This window comes from Babylonia areolata, chromosome 7, assembly GCF_041734735.1.
Source record: "Babylonia areolata isolate BAREFJ2019XMU chromosome 7, ASM4173473v1, whole genome shotgun sequence".
Lineage (NCBI taxonomy): Eukaryota > Metazoa > Mollusca > Gastropoda > Neogastropoda > Buccinidae > Babylonia > Babylonia areolata.
In genome coordinates this window covers 16,356,400-16,368,930 of record NC_134882.1, presented here as the reverse complement: position 1 = coordinate 16,368,930, position 12,531 = coordinate 16,356,400, and the positions used below count along the sequence as shown (strand labels likewise).

Below are 12,531 nucleotides of genomic sequence, written 5' to 3'. Positions count from 1 at the left end.
TAAGACAGTACACGCTATGACATGACAAACAATGAAACAATAACTCAAATTATCAAGAAATATTTAGTAACTTTGTTGCACCTGAAAAAGACCAAGCAGAGTATGGCAAATGCAAATACCAACATTTTCGAATACATTCTCAGATTGCACACATAAATATGGAAGCAAAATGCGTCTCATTCCATATACACATCTTAGGAAAAAAAATTCTGAACACCTAATCGTTTAGTTTCAATGTCCTATCCTAAGTGTGTGTGTGTGTTTGTGTGTAAATATTGTTTCTTGTGTGTGCAGTGGCCATCTTTGAAATTCAGTTACATTCCTATTTTCATAATTATTATTTTCATATATCGGTCTGTAGTAGTTAGCTACTTTTGTTAAGTACCTGAGCAGTAGCGTAGTCAAGGATAAAACGGGAGTGGTTTAAAAGTTCGACAGATATGAAACATATTCCATTGAGCTGTTGGAATATTAGTGGAATGCGGATCTGATTTGGTTGTTAATACTGTCTAGTTCAAACCAGTACAATGTTTCAACAAATTCATTTTTTGACGATGAGCACAATGATGAAAGTTAGTCAGGGGGAGGAGGGGAGTAACTGTTGTATGAATGCATGTAAGTGTTATAATCATTTTGTTTCTTTCTTAGAAAGATAGATAGATAGAACCCACTTGAGGGACATCAACGGAAGTACATTTTCGAAAGTAGTCTGGAGGAAATATTTGGTTGCACTAAGGTCATATCCTCCTTCCATATCAATACCCCCACCCCCTTTAGTTCGATTCAAACACCACCTTGGATGGAACCCTTTGCAAACGTCATGTGTTTCAGCTGGTGGCTGATGCTCCTCTGAAGCTCTCCTGAAGTCTGGAATGGATCATGCCCCGGCAAACCCCAGACCTGAGGTGGCCTCCAATAAAGACCATACCACCAGACATTTGGCATCACATGGATTAGTTGGGTTTTTGACTCACTTGTAAACAAAGTGAGTCTATGTTTTAACCCGGTGTTTGGTTGTCTGTGTGTGTGTGTGTATGTGGTAAACTTTAACATTGCCATTTTCTCTGCAAATACTTTGTCAGTTGACACCAAATTTGGCATAAAAATAGGAAAAATTCAGTTCTTTCCTGTCATCATGTTTAAAACAATATTGCACCTCTGGGATGGGCACAAAAAATTTTTAAAAAGAAGCCAAATTATATGCAGACTGAATTTACTGTTATATATATATTTCTTTTTTTATTCTCTAACCTTAATTGGCACTTTGATTTGATATTCTGACACAACAACAAGAGCAGTCATTTTTATCATTTTTTGTTCAAACAGGAACTTCTTTTGTTAAGCATGGAAGTTATATTTCTGGTGCATGTCTTTGCTGCAGATAGTAAAAAAGGGAAATTAATCTGTAATTAATGCTAGGGGGGTTAATTTGCTTTAAACTGATCTTTCTCATCTTAACCCTTTCGCTGCCAGGAAAATAAGATTTAAGTGAAATCTATTTGCCAGGGTTTTTTCACAAAAAACGGGTATAAATTGCTCTTTGTTATTGATCTATCGCCCTTTAAAAAAGCATGTTTAAACGTTAAATTTTTTAATGTCATTTAAGGAGCCACGATAGTGTATTGGGTAAGACAGTTTCTTCTCACCCTAACACGCGGGTTTCGAATCTGCCGTCAGGACTTTTTTTCCTTTTTTCTTTTTTTTTTTTCTTTTTTTTTAACCCAAAGCTTTATAATAACAAATACAGAAAACGTTTTAACCATTAGATTTTTTTTGTTTGTTTTTTTTTGTAAGTGTATCACAAGTGAGTCTTGAAGGCCTTGCCTCTCTTGTTTTTTTTCTTTCTTTTTTTTCTTTTTTCTTTTTTTTTTAGGGAAGCATCTGTGGTACTGTCGTCTTTTGGGAAGGTTTTTTTTTTTTTTTATCTCCAGGTAGAGATAGAAGAAGTAGAAGAAGAAGACAAAAAGCATCAACAACAACACATTCTCTCTCAAGTAAATGCCACAGTATTACTGTCCAGCCGATTTATACATTTTTATCTTAACTTTCTGTAAATGAGTGTATATGGATTACATATACGTACATACGTATGTACATACATACATGCATACATACGTACATACATACATACATACATACATACATGGCCTCGCTATATCCATACCATAGCAGAACACCCTTACCACAGACCTTTCACATCTCCCCCCTCACCATTACCTCCTTCCGCCCCAGAAACAACACCCTGTAAAGGAATTCAGTGCAGCACTGATTGCACATGTCTTGTCATTTCCATTTAATGAGGATAATAATAATAATGGTAATGCACATTTGTATTGTGCTTATACTGCAGCTTAAAGCGCTTTTAACAATACATCTATCATGAATAAGGAACGGGAATTAACTCACTAACCAGTTAAAAACAGTGTAACATCACTCACAACTCACACAGCTCTCTCAACCCACTCCCATAGTAAAATGTTAAGATACAAAACTCATTAAAATTACGATTCACTCAGCTCTGTCACATCACCCACATAAAATATGGAGATACGAACTCGCAATTTAAAAAAAAAAAATTGTAACAACACTTTCGACTCGCACACACCTCTTATCTCACCCCAGCAACCCAACCCTCACACAAACACATCGACACACACACATAAAAACGGCTTTGGGAGAGAATGATCTATAGTTTAAAATATTGTTTTAATAAGCGTTGTCTGATGTTCTGTGGTAGAGATTTCCAAACCAAGGACCATAGTGTGTGCACTTATGTCCATACAGGGCGGATAGGTGATCAGATGTAGTCGTCCTGTCCTAGGAGTGGATCTTCAAAATAACACTAGGCTGACAGACGTGGAAGGTGAAGTGTTGTAATCGGATGTCAAGACTATGTACGGGGTGTGGGTGGTGCGGAGGGTGCACCAACAGAGGAAAGGGGAGTTGGGCCACCTGTCAATGATACGCCTTTCTCCAAGATCAAGTAGACCCATTTGGGTGTGCCTTGGTTTTTGGTGCACATTTTCACGGCACCATTTGATTCACCCTGGGTTGCTGGGTGCACAGTTTCTATAAAAGCCACCATCGCTGAAAGGAGAGCAAAAAGTTGAACACACTGTGGTTCCTGCAGAATTAGGGATATTGTATTACACACTGCCCATGACTCCACCTTTGCAGGACACTTTGGTGTAAAAAGAACAACGGGTCCACACTTTTTGGGTGGCCAAGAATCAAGTTGTCAGTGGCAAAGTATTGTCAATTATGTGAAGCATGTCAAAATGCAACGACCAATGGTCATATTTCCAAGGCCCCATCTAAATAAAATGCCACACATTTTGGTCCCATTCGAAAGAATTGTTATCAACCTTGTCGGGCCTTTTCAACCATCATCTTCTATGATGGGCGTTGGCCACTCATGAATACCCTTGCATCGTAGAGGCTCCCAGGCACAAGCAACATATTTGCCGATTAGCGGTCCAGAAATTATCTGGGTTTTTTGACTCACTTGTGTAAACAAAGTGAGTCTATGTTTTAACCGGTGTTCGGTTGTCTGTGTGTGTGTGTGTCTGTGTGTCCGTGGTAAACTTTAACATTGACATTTTCTCTGCAAATACTTTGTCAGTTGACACCAAATTTGGCATAAAAATAGGAAAAATTCAGTGCTTTCTAGTCATCTTGTTTAAAACAATATTGCACCTCTGGGATGGGCACAAGAAAATAAAAAAAGAAGCCTAATTATATCCAAACTGCATTTACTGTTATATTTATATTTTTTGTATTCTCTAAACTTGACCTCTTATTCTGACACAACAACAAGAGCAGTCATTATTATCATTTTTTATTCAAACAGGAACTTCTTTTGCTAAGCATGGAATTTTTATTTATTTTGCAAACGTTTTGGTGCAGATAGTAAAAAAGGGAAAGTACTCTGTAATTAATGCTAGGGGACTTAATTTATCACAAATGAGTCTTGAAGGCCTTGCCTCTCTTGTTTTTTTGGTTTTTTTTAATTCACTCAAGAGTAGACAAACGCTGCAACACCAACTAAGTTTTCCTGTTTGTCTATGTATAATTTCCCCCATTTGATCAAACTACATTTTGTTTATCAAGTGCACCAATAGAAGAAATTGTACTATTTTTCCACTACCCACTTGCAATAATGTTGGAGCAAGTGTTGTTTGATATGGCTGCCTGATCCAAATAAGATGCAGCCTGGTGGTATTTTGTTTATTTCTAAAGCTTGCCTGTGTTCAAGGATTTTTTCATAGTTTGTGGATTATTGTTAGATACTTTATTATCAGGGTATTTTATGAATGCTCCGTTTCTTTAGTGCGAGTGTGTTGAAATAAGTCCATAACTGAGCATTGTGTAAAATGCACAGTTTTGTTACAAAGTATGTTTATCTGTTTCAGGGCTTAATTGAATTTTTTTCCTAGTATTTATGATTGTTCTGATAACTGATTGTGTTCCATTTGGAGTTAAGAAAAATTTTGATGGATTGTATTGCTTACGAAGTTTACATGGATTTCTATTTGGAGTTGTCAAATATTTTGCTTAATTGTATTGAATTGGATGTATACATGGTATGATATATGAGCAATATTATTGCTTGCATTACGTTGTTTCATTTGTTAATACCGGCCTGACCTTCAACAAAAGTTACATTCAGGCTGGCTCTTTTAGATTTCATACATTATTTTTTCATTCGATATAGTTTTTTTTTATTTCACGAAAAGAAATCTCCCTGGGGAGGGGGTGTCATGTATCATGGAACACCAATTGTGTTACACAATGCATTTTTTCACATTTAAAATTGCAGCACAGTCTTGGAATGGTGTAAATACCTGAAATCACGAGAACCAGTTATGGGTGTTAACTAAAATTTGCTTCAAGCTGAACGCAATCGTTTTAGCTGTAGAAAATGGAGAGCTGCTTTTCATAGAAGTGTGACCAGATTGTTGACTGGTGTAAAAAAAAAAAATATTAAAAAAAAAAAAGACATTGAGTCGCCAAGCGAGAATTTGAGTTCATGATCTATTCTCGTGGCTGTTATGATTGGATTTTGTTCATCTGATTTTTAACCCAGAACAAACCACTTTGGTGCTATTTTTGTTCCCTCGCTATTCTGCATCTGAAGAGAGCGTCATTCTCCTGAAGCAGGAGAAGAAAATGGACTCAAAAGAAGAAGGGAAAGGAGGAGGAGAGGGAAAAGGTGGAAATAAGGAGAGAGAAAAAAAGAAGATGAGGAGGAATAACAAGAAAAAGAAGATGGGTAAGAAGAGGAAAGAGAAAAGGAAGGAAAGGGAAAGTAAGAAAGGAGAAGAGGAGGAAGAAACTGAGAAGAGGGGATTAAAAAAAGACACCGAGTCGCCAAGTGAAAATTCCATGTGAGTTTGCAATTAATTCTCGTGGCAGTTTGATGGGATTTTGTTCGTCTGACTTTTAACCCTGAACAACCCACTTGGGTGCGCCACTTGGGTGCGTTTTTTGTTCTGTCGGTATTCTGCATCTGAAGACTGTCATTCTCCTGAAGGAGAAGAAAAGGGAAACAAAGTGCAAGGGAAAGAACATCGATGGAGAACTGTCGATTTAATTGGTCAAGCAAAGCTTCGTTTGCATGCTTCTGGAATCCATAAATGGCTAAGTTTAGAATGCGAACCGTACCAAGCAAGAATAAACGAAACGTACGAGAATACCCGAACCTGGTCCACAGGGGAAGTAATCATAGTACGAGTTAACTCCTACCTGGAGTAGAATGAGTTCTGTATCTGTAGAATACGTTGCTATAGCCACTTATGACACAAACGCAACGGTGGGGGGGTGGGGAGTGCGCAGCCTAGCATTACTGGTGTCCTGAGAGCCGTGCTTTGAAGCTCTTGACAGATGTTGCTGTCACCGTTGCCTCGTCCAGGTGGTTCCAGTCACGAACAGTGCCAATAAAGAAGGAGTTTCTGAACTGCTCAGTCTGAGATCTGCCTACTACAAAGGATCTTGAATTGTTCCTGATGCGATTGGAGATGGCATTTGTTGCGTCGTATTCTTTAAAATCGCGAGGTTTGATGCGACGTCCTTCTTTGTGTGGAGTCAGGAAACCAGTAGGCGGTATGGCCGGTACTAACCCCTCAACCACCTTGTACAGAAAGGTTAGGCGTAGATCACTTCTACGTTTCTGTAGTGTTGGCAGCTGCAGGGTAGAGTTTCAAGGAAGATGATGAGAAAGAGATGGAGTAGAGCATAAAGAAGAAGAAGAGGGAGAAGAAAAGAAAGAAGACGAAAATGGAGACGAAAGGGGATGAAGAAGGAGAAAGAGAAAAAGAAGGAAAGGGAAAGTGAGGAAGGAGAAGAGGTTGAAAAGAGAAGAGGTGGGGGGAGGGGGGGGGGGAATCGAAAGGGGATGAAGAAGGAGAAAGAGAAAAAGAAGGAAAGGGAAAGTGAGGAAGGAGGAGAGGTTGAAAAGAGAAGAGGGGGAAGAGACGAGGAAGAAGAAGTATGCATTTTGTTGTATGTTATTGGTACACAAATGGATTTTGTGTGTGGGGGTTTGTGGATGTTTTCAGTTTTGCAGGAAACCAAACCAGATCTTTATTTATGTGAAGCTTTCAACAAAAAACCCAAAATAACTGGAGTGAATTGTTTTCTTTTATGGGTGAAGTGGAGAAGATGACATGTGGCTGTGTGAGCGGAGGCGCCGCGCCAGTGCGGTTGATTTGTGAGAAAGAGAAGCATGTTGTGCGTATGTGGCACGTTACAATACAATACAATACAATGATAAGTTTATTTATCCTAATAAATGATTTTGTTTTACGTGTTTTACGATCACAATGGTCGCAGCTGAAACACACACACACGCGTGCGCGCACATACACACCGGCACACACATGTATATATATATATAGAGAGAGAGAGAGAGATGTGTGTGTGTCACGTGTGTGTAAGATCACGCTCTCTTTGGGTCTTGGGCCCCGCTCTTTGTAGAATAATCTGAAGTAAGTACCACAAACGGTAAATTTGAAAATAAAACAACTGTCTTCTGTTCTTCTGTCTTCGCGGCTGGTAAATTAGCACCCAGTGAGTAAAAATCAGGTAAAACTGCATGGGCAGGTCAAAGAATATAATTATGCTGCATGCAAAGCAACGATCTGACAGTAAGCAAACTACTCGCACAGTGATACATCTGTGTGTGTGTGTGTGTGTTTGCATGTGATCGTGGTGTGTGTATGTGTGTGGGGAGTATTTTTATAGAGCTTTTCGACATAAACACTGCTCACAGCACTTAAATTGCATTTCGTCCCCGGCCCCTCCCCCCTCACCGAGTTCAGTATGTACTTTTAATGCAATGTCTCGTCATAATTCGTCGTATTTCCTAGGATCCTTAAAAGGACTACCTACATGTTTTGGTGGATGGTATGTACCTACTATGTTTTTTTAATTGTAACTTTTTTTAACAATTGTAATTGTAAAGCGCTTCAAGCAAAACCATTTGATTTGACGCTATATTAATAAACTTATTACTATTATTGTTTTGTTTTGCATTGCTTTTTATTGTGTTGAATTGTAATGTTGTCTTGTGCCACATGCGCACAACATGCTTCACTCTTTCTCACAGATCATCCGCACTGGCATGCCTCCGTTCACACAACCACACCTTTCCACTTAACCTATGAAAGAAAAAAGTTCACATGCCTCCGTTCACACCACCACACCTTTCCACTTAACCTATGAAAGAAAAAAGTTCACATGCCTCTGTTCACACAACCACACCTTTCCACTTAACCTCACAACCACACCTTTCCACTTAACCTCACAACCACACCTTTCCACTTAACCTATGAAAGAAAAAAGTTCACATGCCTCTGTTCACACAACCACACCTTTCCACTTAACCTATGAAAGAAAAAAGTTCACATGCCTCCGTTCACACAACCACACCTGCTCCACTTCACCCAAAACAGAAAAAATGTTCACCCCAGTGATATTATTGCCAAAGTTTACATAAATAAGATCTGGTCTGGTTTTCTGCACAAACACCAATGAACACAAACAAAAAATCAATTCAAGTACCAACATAATACAACAAAAATGTATACTTCTTCTTCCTCTTCTCCTTTCTCACCATCTTTTCCAGCTATTTCCCTTTCACCTTCTCCTTCTCCATCTTCTTTTCCTACTTCATCCTCTCTCCTTCTTCTTTCCTCCTCCTCCACCTCTTCCTTCTTCTTTTTCCTTCTTCTTCTCCTTCAGGAGAATAGCACTCGATCTTCAGACGCAGAATAAAAAGATAATAAAAATAGCACCCATGTGGGTTGATGGGATTAAAAATCAAACCATGCTGCAATTCTAACTGTGAAAACGTGCATTGTGTAACATGATTGGTGTTACACAATACACAATACCACCTCCCCATGTGTGTTTTTTTGGGGTTTTTTTGTGAAATGAAAAAATATGTGTTGAAAGAAAAAAAAATATATCAAGTCTAAAACAGCCAGCCTGAATGCAACTTTTGTTTAAGGTGAGGCTGACCTTCCCATGAAAAAATGAAACAACATAATGCAAGCAACAATACTGCTCATATATCATGCCATGTATGTTTCAAAATCAGTACAATTCAGCTAAATATATCCAAATAGAACACCATCTCAATTTCATAAGCATTACAATCCATCCAAATAATTCTGAGAACTTCAAATGGAATACAGTCAATCATCAGAACAATCATGAATACAAAGAAAACTTCCCTTAAGCTCAGAAACAGATATACATACTTTGTAACAAAGCTGAACATGTATACAGAAATAGAACTCACTAAATGTGCTTTCGTTTGTTGTAATGGAGACAAACCCCCCTTCTTTTTCAATAGCTAGGTTACATCCGAGAAAACTGGGGTAATTTTCCAACTAGTTGAGGAGGTGTGTGTGGGGGGGGGGGGCGATGTTGACAAGCGACAAATTAATGATCTCGGGGAATCATTCGAGGCAAGCCTGGCAGAATATTTCAGTTTCAGTTTCTCAAGGAGGCATCACTGCCTACGGACAAATCCATATATTATGATACACTACATCTGCTTGGCTGATGCATAAAGAGTATCATGACCCGACGTCCTTAGTCAGGCCTTGTGTGCATACCTATATATTTGTGTACCTATGAGAATGGATCTCTTCTTTAGAATTTTGACAGAGGACGACCCATTTGTTGCCGTGGAGTCTTGTTCAGTGCGCAAAAGTGCGTGCTGCACAGGGGACCTCGGTTTATCGTCTCGTCCCAATGACTAGACGCTCAGTTTGATTTTTTTTTTTTATTCCAGTCAAACGTGGGAGAAAGGGCGAGAACAGGAATCGAACGCAGACCCTCAGAGACACTGTGTATCAACAGATGCGCGTCTTAACCATACTGGCACCTCCCTCCTAGCAGAATGACCCTTGGGTAAAATCCTACAGGCGGGTATTTTGCGGCTGTCACACCGGTACAAGTGGACCAGCAGTGTGGCGACGGAGCTTTCTCGATAAAGAGAGCAGACCACATTTTATTAGAAGAAGAAAACAACGCTTTAACAACAACAAAACAAACAAACATGGTGGAATGCGTCGCGCCCACTGGAATACCATAACAAAACAAATGGGAGTAGACAAAACAGACCGACTCCTGGCAAAAAAAAAAAAAAAAAGAAGAAAAAAAAACAAGAGGAAAACAACACAAGTGACATGAACAAGTACACAAATAAGTACACACTGTAATTGGGATTACTTGATGAGAACTTTGGGAAGAGGGTTGGGGGAGGGGGGGGGGGGGGGTGTCAAAGAAAACATGAGTGTGTGTGGGGGTGAGGGGTGGCGGGGGGCTGGGCTGGGTTTTGGGGAAACCATGCACTTTAGGGGAATGGAGACGATTCACATCAAGGATCGAAAATCAAAAATACCTAATAATCCTTTGACCCCTGTTGGGGTGTGGAGCCTATTAAGTAACAACAGTGGTATTGTACACCAACAAATGAAATGCCAACAGACAGTAATTCAAACAACGAAACTGGTGATAAAAAAAACAACAGATAAACAGCAATCATATCATCTTGTAATCTTTATCATTTTGATGATTTTCAATGGACTCTCCTCCCTGCTTTCAACAAACTGCAAAACTTTTAAACTGATTTTGGATTCAAAAACTTGTCTGGAATGAATTCATTATGAAGACCTTTATGAAGAATTTAAAATATTCCATAATAAAAATGAAATTCGTCTCCAACAGGTAGGCAATTCACGCGGAATATTTTCATGTCTTCCAGTCTCGAGAGATAATTTACGACTTCAACACCTGAGCTATGTTCATAAATGATGAGACAGAACAGTCGTGTATATTGAAAATATACTTTTCTCTTCCAAATTTAGCTTTAAAGTTTTTATTTTTTTAAAGACATTTATTACCAATTTCCAAGCTGTTTCGCAACAATCGAATATAATTATTTTGCAGTTCCTGTACGACATTAAACATGACCTATTTTTGTTAAAAAAATGATTGTGAATCCCTGACAGAATCAAATCCAGTTCCTTTTAAAATGTTTCTCATACAATTGCATGGCGATGTAAAACTTTCTTCATTGTAAATATAGCACAAACCAAATACCGTGAAGTTCACAGAATATTTTTGTGTTGTAGATGATATGTCAGTCCAAACCTGACCAGTCATGTCTTAACAGGCACTGAGACAGGATAAATACCTCTTTCCACATAACTCCTATGAGTCATAGCATTTCTTTTCAATCAGAATATATGTTTTATAAATTTTTAATCCCAATCTTTCCAAAACATCTAGCTTTTCGTATCCCCAAATTTCATACCCATGCCACAAAATAGGTAGTACCATGGTTTTAAAAAGTTCCAAACAAATTCCAAGAGACAATTTCTGTTTCTAGTTGTATCTAACGGAGAGTACATTGTTTTCAATCCTCGCTCATAAGAGAATGTACCTGTTCTGTTGAACTCAATGCCTAACTATTCAAAAGAATTAATACCTCCTAATCTTTGACTATCTAAAGTAAAGAGATCTCGAGGATTCTTTTCTGTGGAAATAAGTTTTTGATTTTCCTTGGGTTCATTTTTGGCAATATTTTTGGCAAGATAGTGAGTTCTATTTGCAAAGCAGACCTGGAACTTGCTGATGCAATGGGATCATCTGTGTATAAAAGAACAACTAACCGAACATATCTAGATAGTCCTGACAAACTTGAATCAAGTCCATGCGGAGAAAAGCCTTCATCAATAAGGTTTTGTTCAAGGTCATTTAAAAAAAAATCAACACACACACAGACGTTGGTTTCACGTTCTTCAGGGGTGATGATGACGACCGCGAAGAAGCAGCAGCAGAAGATGAGGACTTCAGCATGATGACGTCAGGTGGTGTGGGTTTGACGTCCCATGTGGGTCTGGCTGTTTTGGTGTGGTTTGGGAGTCCTTGTCACAGGAACAGACAGGTAGAAGTTAACGCACCCGTGGACACGGTTTGTTTATTTTTGCATAAACATTGCAGACATAAAACTACAGCTACAAAGAGTTACACAGGGTAACCTGTAGTTCATGCGGGCCCATCACTGCGACAACCTCACCCTCTAAAGATCGACACCATGCAAAAGAGACACAGACACTCCCCCTCCCAGTCTGCAAAGGAGACACTCCCCCTAATCAAAGGAGACACTTCCCCTCCCAGTCTGCAAAGGAGACACTCCCCCTCCCAGTAATCAAAGGAGACACTTCCCTTCCCAGTAATCAAAGGAGACACTCCCCCTCCCAGTATGCAAAAGAGACACAGACACTCTCCCTCAAGTAATCAAAGGAGACACTCTCCCTCCCAGTCTGCAAAGGAGACACTCCCCCTCCCAGTAATCAAAGGAGACACTTCCCTTCCCAGTAATCAAAGGAGACACTCCCCCTCCCAGTATGCAAAAGAGACACAGACACTCTCCCTCAAGTAATCAAAGGAGACACTCTCCCTCCCAGTCTGCAAAGGAGACACTCCCCCTCCCAGTAATCAAAGGAGACACTTCCCTTCCCAGTAATCAAAGGAGACACTCCCCCTCCCAGTATGCAAAAGAGACACACACTCTCTCCCTCAAGAAATCAAAGGAGACACTCCCCCTCCCAGTCTGCAAAGGAGACACTTCCCTCCCAGTAATCAAAGGAGACACTCCCCCTCCTACTATGCAAAGGAGACACTCCCCTTCCCAGTAATCAAAGGAGACACTCCCCTTCCCAGTATGCAAAAGAGACACAGACACTCTCCCTCAAGTAATCAAAGGAGACACTCCCCCTACCAGTATGCAAAAGAGACACTCACCCTCCTAGTATGCAAAGGAGACACTCCCCTCCTAGTATGCACACTTCCCCTCCCAGTATGCAAAGGAGACACATCCCCTCCGAGTATGCAAAGGAGACACTTCTCCCAGTAATCAAAGGGGACACTCCCCTTCCCAGTATGCAAAGGAGACACTTCTTCTCCCAGTAATCAAAGGAGACACTCCCCCTCCCAGTATGCAAAAAAGACACT

General features: G+C 39.7%; 2 protein-coding genes across 4 annotated transcripts in view; one reads left to right on the top strand and one right to left on the bottom strand.

Annotated features, from left to right (window-relative positions):
* The window catches only part of LOC143283748 (glutamate receptor ionotropic, kainate 3-like), a 50,831-nt gene extending 43,258 nt beyond the window's left edge, over nt 1-7,573 (top strand). For both annotated transcript variants that reach the window (XM_076590055.1, XM_076590056.1), the window contains exon 16: nt 832-7,573. The gene's annotated coding sequence lies outside the window, so the exon portion shown is untranslated. The remainder of the gene's footprint in view (nt 1-831) is intronic.
* A 382-nt stretch (nt 7,574-7,955) lies between these two features.
* Nucleotides 7,956-12,531, bottom strand: part of LOC143284170 (glutamate receptor ionotropic, kainate 2-like) — a 42,754-nt gene continuing 38,178 nt past the window's right edge. For both annotated transcript variants that reach the window (XM_076590832.1, XM_076590833.1), the window contains one exon: nt 7,956-11,441. In XM_076590832.1, coding sequence (XP_076446947.1) covers nt 11,367-11,441 — 75 coding nt within the window. In that variant the 3' untranslated portion in view covers nt 7,956-11,366. The remainder of the gene's footprint in view (nt 11,442-12,531) is intronic.